Source organism: Panthera tigris, chromosome B3 (assembly GCF_018350195.1).
Source record: "Panthera tigris isolate Pti1 chromosome B3, P.tigris_Pti1_mat1.1, whole genome shotgun sequence".
NCBI lineage: Eukaryota > Metazoa > Chordata > Mammalia > Carnivora > Felidae > Panthera > Panthera tigris.
Genome location: NC_056665.1, coordinates 121,762,710 through 121,778,345, shown reverse-complemented (window position 1 = coordinate 121,778,345; position 15,636 = coordinate 121,762,710). Strand labels below are relative to the sequence as shown.

Genomic DNA, 15,636 nt, shown 5'->3' with positions numbered 1-15,636 from the left:
GCTCCAGAAATTTCTGATTTTAGAGTCTAGTCTGGGATGTGGATCTCCCTTTGTAATTCTTAGAAAGCTCCCTCAGTGATTTTAATGGGCAGCTTAGTGGAAAGCTCTGTCAAGGAGGCAGTTCGTGTAGTGAAAAGTGGGTGGATTGAGAACAGTGGTTCTCAGCCAGGTTAGAATCACCTGGAGAGCTTTAACAATCCTCCTGGGCCACACCCTGGACCTCTTAAGTCATTTTCTGGGGAAAGGACCCAGGTGTAACTATTTTGTAGAACTCTCCGGATGGTTTCAATGCACAGTCAACGTTAGACACCACTGAGTTAAAGAGTCTTGTTTGGACTGTGTGACTTAAAGTAAGTTTTCTAATTTGGCAGAGCTTGACCTTCCTTTTGATTTACCAATGGTAAAATGATAAAATGGTGGTTTCCTTCTTGATAAAAGGTGTTAACCACCATCTGTCCTACCTGCCTCAGAGGTCCTTGTGAGGATCAGGTGAGATGGGGTATGTGCTTTGAAAACCAGATATTGCTGTGAAGACATGTTCCATTAAACTTAGAAGAAAATCCAGACTCTTAACTCACATGGCACCCCTGGGCCTGTTCCTACTCCCTCCGTCTCCACCCTCACCACCCTTCTCCCTCCCAGCTCAGGCCACTCCAGCCTAACCAGCTTCCTGTCTGTTCCTCAACCTGCCAAACTGGCTGCTGCCATGAGACCCTTACACTTGCTGTTCCCCCATAATTTCAAAGGTCTTCTCCATCCCAGCAATCTGTTTTCTGTTCCAATGTCACCCTTCCAGGGAGGCCATCCCTGACTACCCTTATCTAACCACCACCAACCCTACACATTCCCTGAGACACGTTGTATCCCCTTACCTTGCTTTATAACACTCATCAGTACTTTATATTATTCATTTGTTTAGATGGCTTTTATCTGTTTCCTCCACTGGACTTAAAGCTTCATGAGAGCAGGGATTTAGATCTTCGGTGCCTAGAAAGGAGACAGACAACAGATAAGCAAAGAAATAACAGGATCATTGCATGACATAATAAGCCCTGTGAAAGAAAGAAGTAGGGGTGTGTGATAAAGAATAACTAAACAGAGGCCAGAGATGGCGTCTTTGGAAGGAGAAGTCAGGCAAGGTGTCTTTGAGGAAACTGCAACCTGATAGATGAGCGAACCAGCCATGAGGAAGATGAGAAAGTGTATTCCAAGCAGAGGGAACACAAGTGCAAAGGCCCAGGGGTAGGAAAGAGCCTGGCAGGTTTGAGGAACAGAGAGGAGCCTAGTGGAACTGAAGCAGAGAGAATGGTATAGGAGGAGGTAGGAGAGGCAGGTAGAGGACCTCAGAGCACTCACTAGTTTGGATTTTAGTCCAAGTGCACTAGAAAGCCATTGAAGGATTTTGTTGAGATGGGATATGACCCAAGAAGCTAAACAGAAAATGCACTGAGCAACCAAAGCTATCAGGGGAAGTGGCTAACTTATTTCACAACCGACCACAAAGTCCCTGTTGAGTTTCTGAGGCAGTAAGGCCTGGGGTTAGTAAACTGAATATTTAGAATGCTGTTCATGAGAGGCATTCATTCAGGATGCTGTGTGTCTTGTCTCAGAAGTGGACTATCTGGAAGGAAGTGTCACACAGCAGCCAACCAGAGGAAAAGCAAGAGAATCCAAGGAGCAAGATTCTTGCTTAAGACAATGAGAAAACATTACTGCAGAGAGAGTAATAAGGGAATTGTGTGCTATGCAGGAGGGAGAAAGTCTTAGGGCCTGTAGTAGAGGAAGCAAGAAAGCTGCATTTGGTTCCCACCAGTATTCCAAAGATGAACAATGCCCTGGTTGGGTAACAACCACAGAAGGAGACTTGAGCTGGAGGGCTGGAGCTTGTATTAGCACCTGCCCAGGACAGAGAGTGTTCCAGCAGGAGAAAAGCAATCAACCTAGATCCAGGACCAGAAGGTCAGCCTCCAGATACCCAGAGGGCAGTTGAACATTTGCCAGAAAGTCTGCAGGCCAATCCATAGGCCATATACATTTGTGTGCTAGGGTCAAAGAGCAGAGGTTAGGGCTGGAAAGAGAGCAAGGCCTGCTGGCTCTGGACACTTCTAGGTATCAATGACCATGAGATAGAAACCTGCTCAGCCTGCCCCGTGGGATGGCCAGACTGGCCTGGACTTGATGGGAGTTTAAAGGGATATTTTTTAACACCTGGGAAGAAGTAAATCAAGATGAGTAATCTGGAATTCATTTCCAAGCCAGGGGCTGGAGTGACATGGAGAGCAGGGATTTCTTATCTGCCCCTGACTGGCTGAAGGATCCCACAAAAAGCACATCACACAGGCTCTTCAGTTTTCTTATTCTTTTTCCAGCTTTATTGAGATATAATTGTCACACCCTTCAGTTTCCTTATCTGTCATGAGGAAGAAAAAAAAATTCCTTGCAAGAAACAGCTGATAAAAAGAACCAAATGAATTCTTAACCAGAATTCTAAATCAGTTTACTAGAGATATGTGTGCATATCCCATATATATTCCATAAATATACATATATACATATATATGGGACATACTATATTTATATATATAAATGTTATATTTGCATATATATGCTATCATTTATCAAGCACTTAATATTTCCAGCTGCTAGTCTCAGTGCTTTAAGTATATTTTCTCATATTACCTTCATGATATATGAGCTAGACATCTTTATTACCCCCACTTTATAGCTGAGCACACTAAGGCACTGAGAGTTAAGCAGCTTGTCCATGATCACTCTGTAAGGGTGGAACTGGGATTCCACCCCACAAATCTGACTCCGCATCCCATACTTTGGAATAAGCAGTTCACTCTGATCATAGGTATATTTAAAAGGAATCATTTGAGGCAAATGTCTCTGGGGCCAAGGTAAACTATGGCCCTGAGGTCTTTGAGCAGTTTTAACAGGAAATAGGCAAGCTGGCTCAGCAGTAATCCTTTATTATCAACCATTAAGTGGCCACAGCTTTCAGTTAAGAGGGAGGATGGACTGGGAGTTTGGTTAGCTGGTTCCAGTCCTGCCTATGCTACTTGTTGGCTGCCGACCTTGGACCTTGGACCAGTCATTTTTCCTCCCTCGGACTCAGGATCTTCTTTAGTAAAGCAAAGGAATTTTAGGGGCAGAACTCTAAAGTCTCTTCCAGCATTCCACATTCCATGATTCTTTGAGTCTGGAAGCAATGTCCAACCTATAGACTGACACAGAGGGCATAGCTGAGTAAGCCCCTACACTGAATATCCTCTGTATCCTGCCAGAGGTCCTCTCTCCACCCTTCTCTGCCCTGCCCTGTGCCCAGGAGACTGACCAGCGCAAGCTGCATCCCCAGGGGCTCCCCTGTCCTCTTAAAGTGGTTTAGCCAGTGGTAGGAGCAGGAGACAGGAGCAGGAGACAGATAGGCCCAAGGAGAGAGAGGCCCAGGTATCTGTATATCTGTTCACACACACACACACACACACACACACACACACACACACACACACACACTGAATCCTGTGTGCGCTCCTGCCCTTTGTGTCTGCATTCCAGCAGAGGCTGGGTTCCTCTCCTGCCACAGTTCCGCTGGGGCACTTCTGCCCAGCCCCAGCTCTCATTGGGTTGCAGGAACACCACCATTCCCACACTGTGCCCCCTTAGACCTGAGAGCGTTGATGGCTTCCTGCTGTGCCAGTTTCTAGCTGTTTCCCCACCACTGGCTGGTTCCCTTAACTGCTTATGCCTCCACTGAACAATTCGTTCATTCAACACCCTGCATTGAAACCCTTGAACATGCCCCCTGTTTCCCGCAGGACCCTTTCTGCTACTGCCCCCTTGGTGGTGAGGTGGCTTCCCTCCTTGTTGCTGCTACCATGACATCAGAAATTTCTCCATGTCACAGAATCCCAGACCTCAACACAGGAACTCCACAACACAGGAATCCCACCTCCTATCAAAGTCCTGCAGGCCTCCCCACCAAGCCCTACCACTAGCAGGGGACCTAGAGATAGGCACTTTCAGAGTAAGGGAGCAGGATTCCCAATTCTCCCACAGCGCTGGAAGCATCAACAACACTATTTTACTAGCCAAAGTCTATTAAAAAATGCCTTAGATTCCTCTTCTGTAAATTGGGGATAATAATATCTGTTCTCAGGCTTGCTATAAGGACCGGATAAAACAGCCTATGCAAGGGCTTAGTACATTGCCCGCCAAAGACTAAGTAGATGTTCAATAAATTTAATTCCCTTTCTCTATTACGCAACTGGGAGGAGTGGGGAAGCCATGAAAACAATTTGATGAGGTAAAGTGGCTTCTCCAGAAATACCATGCCACCTCCTTCAGATATGTAGTGGAATAGCCAGGGACTGGGATGGCAGTGGACCAAAGCAGAAAAAAAGAACAACTCATCAGAAAAGCAGGCTTTTGTCAAAACAAAAACAAAAGAAAAAAAAAAACCACAATGCTCAAACCCAACTGCAATGAGCAATTATGGAACAATAACTAAATACTTTCTATAATTAGAGAGAGAAACTATGACAAGTGATCAGGGTGCCTTTGTCTGCACTGACCCTCTACACCCAAGGAAGATCTTAGCTCACATGAAATGGAGACTAGGGATCTTTGTGTCTTTTTTTTTTTTAATTTTCTTGAGAAATTAAATCTCACACCACCCTTCTGTTGCCAAGAAAGGGAGGCAGAGGAGACAGTGAGGACCCTCTTATCAAAAAAGAAAGGCAATTGGAAATGTGACTCATGTCAAGGGCTAATCCAACCCTCCTGAGAGAGGCAAGGGTCTTATAGCTTCCCACAAGAGCTGCTGACACCCTGGCCCTACCCTGCTGACGGGGCAGGTGGGTGGGTTAGCATTTCTGTGGGAAGAGGAGGGCACATGGGCTTTGATGGCTATCTATCAGGAGGCCCCTTTGACTGAAATCTGTGGAGGAGCAAATCCTTATCTTTAACAATGGATATTCTGGACAAAAGCAAAGGAGAAGATATTCCCACAAACATTAGTGTTAGAGACTTGTTCTCTTGGTCTTGACAGAAGGACCAAGCTAGCTTCTTCGCCCTGAACCTCAATGGCTGCCCAGACCCTGCTATTCTCCCAGGCTCCCAGGTTCCTTTTCCCTTCCTTCTCCTCAGTCCCACCTCACTGAGGCTATTGACCCTTCCATCTATCCTTCCCTCTTTCTCCTTCCTCGCCATTCCTGTCGCCACAAGCATTGTCAGGCTCCCCACACATCCCACGTCTAGACTCTTCCACAGACTTCCATCTGGTCCCCCTTTCTCCAGACTCCTCCCCCTCACAGACATTCCACAAAACACCACCTAAAACACCGCATTCACTATGCCATTCTCTACACTGGGACTTTCTCAACTATGGTATACACTATGGTATACACCAGGTGCCCCTGGCATACAGTACTTTTCGGTGGTGTAATACACATGCTTAGTGTTCTGCCCAGGTCCCCTTTACCAGGCCAGTATCCCCATTACTCAGCTCCTGTGAGTGTTGGCTGCTAACAGTTCACAGCTGCCCCATCCTCCAGAAAATTAACAGGGCAGAAGGAAGCTGCCTCAACAGGAAATGTCTGAAAGGTTACACCCTCACACGTTCCCATATCATGGTTTCACGAAGGTCCTCTGTTTCTTGAATACTGGGATGCTACAAACTGCTTCTTTGGGAGAAAACCAAGCCAGTCTGGGAAAATCTAGGGCACCTGAAGTTCAGTTCCATAAGAGTCCACGAAGACCTAATTGTCTCCCCCTTCCCACCTGGAAGAAACAGTTGTCGGGTATCTACTATGTCCCAGGTGCTGAGCCATTATTAAGCACCTTGTTTTGAAGATACTGATGTAAATAATATGATTTTCCTGCCATGCTGAGAATCCCGTAGTCTGATGGTAGACACAGATTATTGTTTTTTAATTTTACAATCAATTTTAAAAATGCTATATAGACGTGTAAAGTAATACTGGGGGGGGGGGTGGCGGACAGGGAGCTCCTCTGTTTCAGTTAGAATGGAACGTAATGAAGTTCAGGTTCAGCAGCTGGGTTCCAGTGTGGGCTCTCCCACTTACTAGCTGAGTGCCCCCAGGCAAGTCAGTGATGGTGTCTGCTGGGGAAAAAGAGCAACGACATGCCCCTAGGAAGGCTGGAAGGCGATATATCTACTTAATGCACATTGTGTCTGGGGAATAGGATTGCAGGTGGTTATTTTATTCTGTTTTACTATTTTTCAAATTTTCACAGACAATAAAATCCTTTTAAAATCAGAAAATGAGACTCACTAAATTTTTTTAATGTGATTTAATTCTCATAAGTACACTCCCAGGAATATTCTTAAAAAGCATCTCTCCTCCTCCCCTTACTTTATCTACCTATCTATCTATCTGGCAGAGTTCACTAAAGGGTGGTTTTTAGGACCACCTGCATCAAGATCACTTGGACGTCTTAGTAATATACAAATTCCAAGCACTACTCCCTGGATTCAGACTGTCTGGAGTGGAGCCCAGAAAACTGTATTTTGACAAGCTCCCTAAATGATTGTATTCTCAGCATGAGCCTGAGAACTACTATTGAAGTGAATGAAACATTCTATTTATGTTAATTTTGCAGGTAACTAGGACTTACCCACACATGTAACCTTTTAAAAGTTTTACACTTCCTTGTAAAATAAGTTTGCTGAACAGAGTGTAAGTTTTCTTGGTGAAAACATGGAGTCATGTCCATGATATGGTGAGGACATTTCTGTTGATGTCTCCCTCTCTAAAGGGGTCCTGGGTGGTGATACTCTTACAGTTCTATTCATTTTGTACCATTATTCACCATCCAGTCTCTGGTACTCTTTTTATTAAAGAGCATTTATTTACCACTTCCTAGTACACCAATTGTCCCACTAAAAGAAATCTAGGCTCTTTAGAGCCTCATTCCACACCTGGGGATGGAAATGTATGAGATAAGATGATCCTGAAATATCTTGTCATACCAGAAAGCATGGAAGCTATCGACGACTACTAGGGTTAGGTCAGAAAAACTCAGAAGTGAACATGAAGAGCCTCCACTTGCAAAAGGATGGGACAATTTGATAATCTGCTAAAAATATCAATGGATTGAAACACATCAAATATCTTTACCTCTGTGAGTTTATGATGGTACTCCAAAAAGAAAAAAAAATTTTAAGTCATCGCTGAAGAATGCAAGAAAACCACCTAATTATTTTTAAAATGGGTCATTAAAGAGAAAGAATCTGGCATTCATTCTCTTTTTCCTTTGTGAAATTCTCTTTTATAAAAGTATGCCGGCTAATAAGTAAAAAAGAAATGACAATTAGAACATCACAATTCTGCAATTCCTAATGATTTATGGGTGTAGCAATGATCATGAATGTCTGCTAACATCACAAGAAAGACTACCAGACTTTGGATTTTCCTGATAGAAGTAAACACCATCATGCATGAAGTTGCTTTGTCCCTCCCCTAGCCCCACAACAAAAACAAAGCCAAACAAAACCTTGAATCTGATCAAGCCTCTAGAGCTAATGAAGAATTTACAGGAAATGGAGGAAGAACAATATCACAAAGATGCAAAATCAAAGCTATAGGAAACTCTAAGAGGCAGATTATCTAATTTCTTCAACAAAATATTGCATGAAAAAAATAAGAAACTATAAAAGAGATGTGAGACACATCAACCAGTCACAATGGATAAACCCTATTTGGATCTTGATTCAAATAAGAAAAAAAAAAAAATATATATATATATATATTAAAACAGCAAAACCAAGAACATACAAGAAACATACAAAACAAAAACGTTTAAGACTATCAGAGAAAGACCAAAATTGGGTAGATATTTAATGATACTGAAGAATTCATTATTTTTTAAATTTAGGTATAATACTGGTACTTTGTGGTTTTTGAAAAGGAGTCCATATCTTTTAGAGAAGAATGCTGACATATTTGCAAATAAAATACAATATTTGAGATTTGCTTCAAAATAATCTGGGGAACAGAGTGGCAGGGGTACCATGAGCAAGATTGCCCCCATGGTGAAAAATATTAAAGCTGGTGGTAAATTCATCAGGTTCATTTTTCTGTTCTCTCTACTTTTGAGTATGTTTGAGATTTTTTTTTTAATTTTTTAATGTTTATTTATTTTTGAGAGAGAGAGAGCGAGAGAGAGCATGAGAGGTGGAGGTGCAGAGAGAGAAGGAGACACAGAATCCAAAGCAGGCTCCAGGCTCTGAGCTGTCAGCACAGAGCCTGACGTGGGGCTCGAACTCACAGAGTGCAAGATCATGACCTGAGCCGAAGTCAGAGGCTTAACTGACTAAGCCGCCCAGGTGCCCCTATGTTTGAGGTTTTTAATAAAATGTTCAGCATATTCATGGTTGAAACTTGAAATTTTCAGAAAAGTAAAAGAAGAAAATTTAAATTATCCATAATCCCACCCCACAGAGATAATCACTACTATCATTTTGCTGTATACCCTTCTTGCTTTTTAAATATAACAGAAATCCTGCTGTGAATATTGTTTTATAATTTGCTTCTTTCACTTAAGATAGTATATTTTTCCTTGTCATTAAAAATTCTAGGGGCATCTGGGTGGCTCAGTCAGTCAAGCATCCAACTTCAGCTAAGGTCATAATCTCGTGGTTTGTGAGTTCAAGTCCCACATCAGGCTCACTGCTGTCAGCCTGGCAGTGCAGACCCTGCTTCAGACCCTCTGTCCTCCTCTCTCTGTCCCTTCCCTGCTTTCATTCTCCCAAAAATAAATAAATGTTTTTTAAAAATTCTAAAACACTATTCTTAATAGTTACAATAGTATTTTAGTTCCTAACATTTAGTCAAACTCTATTTTTGCTACTAAAAAATTTCGCTGCTCTGAACATCCTTGGAAATGTTTATTTGGAGGCCCCACTCTTTTTTTTAAAAGTAGAGCTAGTAGTTAAAAGAAGATAAATATTTTCGGGTATTTAATACATACTATCAAACTGTTCCCTAAGGTTATAACCATTCATATTCCTGCCAGGAGTAAGGTGGAATTCCCCTTTCACCAAACCTTACCCTTCTGGGAGCTTTTAATTTTCCCTATTTCATAAGGAATTCTGAGTCCAAAGAGCAATTGATAAGTGTGTTGAAGCCAGACAGGCCTATCCTTGAATCCTATTAGCTCTGTGACATTGTGAGTGTTACTTGACCTCTCTGGATCTGGGAAAAGAATAACATTGGGACATCATGGCCATTGAGTAAGATCAGAAAGGTAACGATATATTACCTGGACATTTCTTAGCATGGTGCCAGGCTTGGTAAATGTTAGTTATAACTACCATCATTATCATTATTATTATTACATATTACCTTCCTATAGAAAAAAATTCTTAGCTTTTGTGACAGCTGCTTTCCTTTTCATGAAAAGGCTTTTTTACTTACCTCTGCATTCCAGCTGTATTTAAGATCAGTTAGGATGCTTCTGGTTGGATCTCAAAGAAACCTCAAGTCAAAATGATAAAGCTACAGCACCCAAAGGTAAGAAGGATTTAGAAGACATGGTCTGACTCTGTTTTTAGTGACTTTGGCAGCTCTGCCCTTCTCTGTCTGTTGTTTTCAACCCCATGCCAATGTCCCTGGGATAAGGCAGCTTTCCAATAAAAGAGATGCAACTAAATCTCCATGCTTCTTCATTCACTTCCAGAAAGACTTCCTGCCCACTACCCTCCAGTCAGATCTTGAGATGTACACTGATTGGGGACATGGCTTTATTTATTTTTTGACTTTTAATTTTTTTTTTTTTTGGGGGGGGGTGGAACTTGACAGGCTGATTCTCAAGGTAAAGATCCAAGAGGAAATACTGAAATCTGAGGCTACTGAATAAGGAGACCAATGTGAGAGGACCAGTTGTAACAGGAACAGAATAAAAGAAACCCCAAATAGTTCTACACTTATGGACACTTGCTACATGACAGAGGTGGCCTGCAGATCGGTAAGGAAGGAGCAGACTTTTTAATACACAGTGCTGATAAAATTGAGCATCCATGTAGAAAAAAATTGAAATTACATTCCTATCTCACCTCATGCACGGTAATCAGTTCCAGGTGGAATTGACCTACATGTAAAAGGAAAAACTAGAAAGCTTTCATAAGATAATACAGGAAGCATGTTCAAGACCTTGGCACAGAGAAGAATTTCTTAGACAAGACACAAAGAGCAGTAACCAGAATAGAAAAGATTCATAAATTTGCTTAATAATCACAATTTTCTGTTCATCAAAATATACCATGTTGGAGCAAAAAGACAAGCAGAGCAATAGAAATACATGTGGTAGACAAAGGACTAGTTTCCAAACCACATGAAGAATTCCCACAAATCAACAAGAAAAAGACACATAACCTGTAAGAAAGGGACAAGACATTAGAACAGGAACTTCACAATAGAGGAAATCAGGGGCACCTGGGTGGCTCAATCGGTTCAGAGTCCGACTTCAGCTCAGGTCATGATCTCATGGTTTGTGGGTTTGAGCCCCCCATCGGGCTCTGTGCTGACAGCTCAGAGCCTGGAGCCTGTTTCAGATTCTGTGTCTCCCTCTCTCTGACACTCCCCCGCTCATGCTCTGTCTCTCTCTGTCTCAAAAATAAATAAATGTTTAAAAAAAAATAAAAAGTTTAAAAAAAATAAATAGAGGCTCAAGAATTAAAAAAAAAAAAAGGAGAAAGCCCATTGTGGCTTCCAGTTATCTCACAGGGGGGTCTCAGGAAACTTGGAGCGGAGATCTTTTTCTTAATAACATCTTTATTGAGATATAATTCACATACCATAAAATTCACTCTTTCAAAGTGTACAATTCAGTGGTTTTTATTATATTCACAGAGTTGTACAACCATCACCAGTATCTAATTTTAGGAACCTTTCCAATAGTGTGAAACCTGCACCCTTTAGCAGTCACTGGTCTTTCCTGGTCCCCCTTCCGATCCCCCAACCCTGGCCCTAGCCCCAGGCAACCACTAACCCGTGCTCTGTCATGGTCATGTCTGTTCTGAATATTTCATATGGATGGAATCATAATATCTGGTCTTTTGTGACTGGCTTCTTTCACTTGGTATAATGTTTTCAGGGTTCAAACATGTCATATCATGTGCTGCTACTTCATTCTTACTACTGAATGATATTCTATCCCATGGAGATTCATTTTGTTTATCCATTCATTAGTTGATGGACATTTGGGTTGTTTCCACCTTTTGGCTATTATGAATAATGCTGGGCTATGAGTATTATGTACAGGTTTCTGTGAAACATGTTTTCATTTTGGGGGTATATACCTAAGAGTGGGGTTTCTAGGTCATATAATAACTCTATGTTTAACATTTTGAGGAACTGCCAAACTGTTTTCCAAAGTAGCTACACCCTTTATTCCCACCAGCAATGTATGAGGGTTCCAATTTCTCTACATCCCCATTAATACTTCTTACTGTCTATCTCTTTTATTATGGCCAACCTAGTGAGTGTGGAATGGTATCTTATTATGGTTTGGAGCAAAGTTCTTGACTGTAGGTTGAACTTGACCTTGATCTCTGCAAGGGAAGTCTCTTCCATCCTCAAGCCTTCACAAAACCTCTGCCTTGTCTCTCAGACACCTGGTAGGAGCGGACTCATGTCTGTGAGCAAGGACAGGCTCCGGTCCTTCACTTTCAGTTGACCTTCCCACCAGTCACAGCTAGACCTGCTAGTTCCCTTGCTGGATGCACGCCCTCAAAAAAAAAAAAAAAAAAAAAAAAAGTTCACAGGGTCTACCCACTATCATTACTTTTCCTATGGGCTGAGCCTGGCCTTGACCATTCAGACAGTCTTCCATTGTCAAGTTGAGAGATCCTAGATTCTTTCTCTCTCCTCTGGACTGCTCAAAGAGAAACACTCTCACCTCTGGAAGCTTCTCTTTATTGCCCTGGGAAAATTTTGATTTGCCTTTGTCAGGAACAAGCATGTAGATAGTTTATTTTATGGAGGGGTGTAAATTCCACCAGCTACACAGATTCTGATTTCTGTTACTTAAACACTAAAATGTTCTCAAACTGTCATCTAAATGAATAGCTTTATATTATTGTTGATGTGTAATTGAGTGATGGATGTGAAAACTCCTTCTGTTAGGAACTTGTGTTGATGGAATTTTGAGAGGTGGTCCCCCAGGGTACACGTGTGTCCTTCTGGTAAGTCAGGGAAATGTGAAGATGTGAGTGCAGCTGGTATATGGAACCAGAAGGACTTGGCCATTGACCAGGTTCAGTCATCTTTTGTTTGTTAGTGATGTGACAGCTAGGGACACGACCCCTTCTGAGAAGGGGTCAGGGTAGAAGGTCAAAGGCAGGTCAATAGGCAAAGAAGATCCAAAGTCTGCTGCTGCTACCTCTGAGAACTTTCTCAAGCTGTTCCATCTGCTTAAACAGCCTCTCAACCCCACCCACTGCCTAAACCTCTGCCACTGTCCTTCTAGGCCTCACCCGCTAATAGTATATGACCCTGGTCAGGTGATAGATATTACAGGAAGCATCCTCCGAACTCCCAGACCTGGTGAAGGGACTCTTGTTGGTACTTCCAAAGCATTTTTGGGCTTACCTCCAGCATGGCACTCATCACATTGTGAGGTTACCTTTTTACACCAGGGGCTGCAAATGCATATGCCTACAGAGGCCAAGCAAATTATCAAAATAAGTGAAGCCGGTCAGACATGAGAATAATCCTGGCTTTTAAACAAAAAGATCATTCATTTGTCTGAAATCATGCAGCCACTTCGACCCATCTTTTTATCTTTTGAGAGCATCCTAGGTAAATGAAAGGTTTTACTTCTATCATAAGAAAAGCAGTACAGCTGCAACAATGAACAGCCAGTGACTCCCTCAGCTTTGGATGCAACAGGGGGTGGCGGTGTCTGTGCCCACATTGCCACATGACCAAATGCATTCTAGAGGACTGCCACCATGGGAGCACGCAGGCCCAGCTCCGCTGTTTTCCAAAAGCAGTGGTAATTCCAGATTTTATTGAAATCTCCCCATGTTGAATTATCTGCAACTAATTCAAAAAGTTTAAAGTGTATGTGTGGGGAACAAACAGAATACTTCTGAAGACCAGGTTTAGTCCACAAGCCCCAGATGGACCAATCCACTGGTTGTTAGGACTTGGGTTATCAGTATTTCACTGAGTCCCCCAAATTAGCACAGGGTCTGGTACAGAAAAAAAAATTTTTTTTTTTTTTTTTTTTTTTGCTGGTACAGAAAAAAATTTTTTTCAGGGGCATCTGGGTGGCTCAGTCAGTTGAGCTTCCAACTTTGGCTCAGGTCATGATCTCACAGTCCCTGAGCTTGAGCCCTGCATCGGGCTCTGTGCTGACAGCTCAGAGCCTGGAGCCTGTTTCGGATTCTGTGTCTCCCTCTCTCTCTGCCACTCCCCCACTCATGCTCTGTCTGTCTGTCTCTCTCTCTATACCAAAAATAAACATTAAAAAAAATTTTTTTAAGAAAAAAAATTTCTGACAAATTTTTGATAAATTTTTGAAGAATAACAGCAGATAACCATTTAGCACTCACTGTGACCCAAGCATGTAAGAACTTTTCATTCATTATCTCACATCATCTTCACAGCCTTATGAGGTAAGTAGACTTGCTGAAGGATACAGAGCTAGGAAGCAAAGGGGGCGGGACTCAAACTCAAGTCTGACTCCAGATTTCTTAGAAAAGTAGAATCAGGGGTGCCTGGGTGGCTCTGTTGGTTAAGCACCCAACTCTTGATTTTGGCTCAGGTCATGATTTCATGGTTCATGGGATCGAGCCCCACCTCGGGCTCTGTGCTGACAGCATGGAGCCTGTTTGGGATTCTCTCTCTCCTCTCTTTCTCTCTCTCTGCCCCTTCCCATTCAGTCTCTCTCACTCTCTCAAAAATAAATAAATAAACATTAAAAAAATAAAGAAAACTAGACTCTTCCACTCCAGGCCCAGTATGGAATAGTAGTTAAGATCATATTCTCTGGAACTAAGGTCCAGATTGGTCACTTTCTATTTGTCATCAGGCAATTTACATAACATCTCTAAGCCTCCATTACTTGGTCTGTAAAATGGAGATAATAAGAATTAACTACTGGGTTGCCTGGGTGACTCAGTTGGTTAAGTGTCTGAATCATGATTTCAGCTCAAGTCAAATTCCCAGGGTTGTGGGATCAAGCCCCATGTCACGCACCATGCTGAGCATGGAGCCTGCTTAAGATTCTCTCTTCATCTGTCACTCTCCCCAGCTTGCACGCTCTCTTTCCCTTTCTCTCTCTCTTTCTCATAAAAAAAAAAAAAAGTTTTAACTATTCATAAGGTTTTAAGGGGCAAATGAGTTAAACAGACACAGAGGAGCTCATCAGCAAATAACTATTCTTATTGTGCTAGTATTTTCCCCTTTAGGGTTATTAAATCCATAGCCAAGCACACACACTGAAGCTTCTTCATCCACAATCGGGGATATTCAGGTGGAATATCTTGCTACTAGAGAAGAGACAAGGAAGTAATGTAAGGAGTCACTTCAGATATCAGATGGCTGCCTTCTGAGCCGGCAGCACACTCGACAGGAATGAAAATGATCAAAACAAATGACAGCGCTCAGGGCAGGGGGCAAATTGTTCCCCTGCCAGGCTATTCAACAGAAAAAGGAATAGTTATCTTGGGTCTAAAGCTTCATCCCCACTGGAGCCTTACGTTTCAAATCCCTTTCAGGTTAGAGCCAGCTTTCAAAAAGAATAATTAAATCTGAAAAGAAATGGGGTCAGCAGGTCTTGCAGTGCTTTTAAACAGGAAGTCTCAGAGCTCAGGGAGGGAAGCAGCTGACAGCAAAGCTGCTTTCCTGTACCTCAAAACGAAGAACGGCTCGGCTCGGTCCCGGGAAGGAAATGCAGGAGCCCGTCCCACCACATACAAGTTCACCCTAACTTTAAGTCATCTAGAGTCGAATAATCGATTCTACTCAAAAATTGCTGCATTCCAGAACAATTTCAGTTTGTCTAATAAAAATTACTGTTATCTTTAGTAACAATATAAAAACAGATATTGCACTCATGATAACAAAGAAATGAAATACCTGGGAATCAATATCCTGACAGACGGGTACAATCTATATAAAGAAAACTCCAAAATATTATTGAAAGTGATGAAAGAAGATTTTAATAAGCCAGAACCCAAACAGTGTTCCTAAAACATAAAAATGTAAAGATATCAGCTAATCTAGGTTAATTCATGGTCAACTCAATAACAATATTCCTAAAAGCTTTTCAAAAAGTACTCAACAGGGGCGCCTGGGTGGTTCAGTCGATTGAGTGTCTGATTTCGGGTAGGGTCATGATCTCATGATTTGTGAGTTCCAGCCCTGCATTGGGCTCTCTGCTGTCAGCACAGAGCCAGCTTAGGATCCTCTCCGTCCCCCTCTCTCTGCCCCTCCCCCACTCATGCTCGCGCTCGCGTGCGCATGCTCTCTCTCTCTCTCTCTCTAAAAAGAAATAAACATTAAAAAAAAATACTCGGGCACCTGGGTGGCTCAGTCGGTTGAGCATCTGACTTCAGCTCAGGTCATGATCTCTTGGCTCATGGGTTCGAGCCCTGCTCAG

General features: G+C 42.4%; 1 protein-coding gene across 1 annotated transcript in view; it reads right to left on the bottom strand.

The window, feature by feature from the left end:
- The window catches only part of ADCK1 (aarF domain containing kinase 1), a 149,327-nt gene that overhangs the window by 123,148 nt on the left and 10,543 nt on the right, over positions 1-15,636 (bottom strand). The window contains exon 2 of the mRNA XM_042990239.1: positions 873-987. Within this exon, the coding sequence (XP_042846173.1) occupies positions 873-891 (19 nt within the window). The 5' untranslated portion in view covers positions 892-987. The remainder of the gene's footprint in view (positions 1-872; positions 988-15,636) is intronic.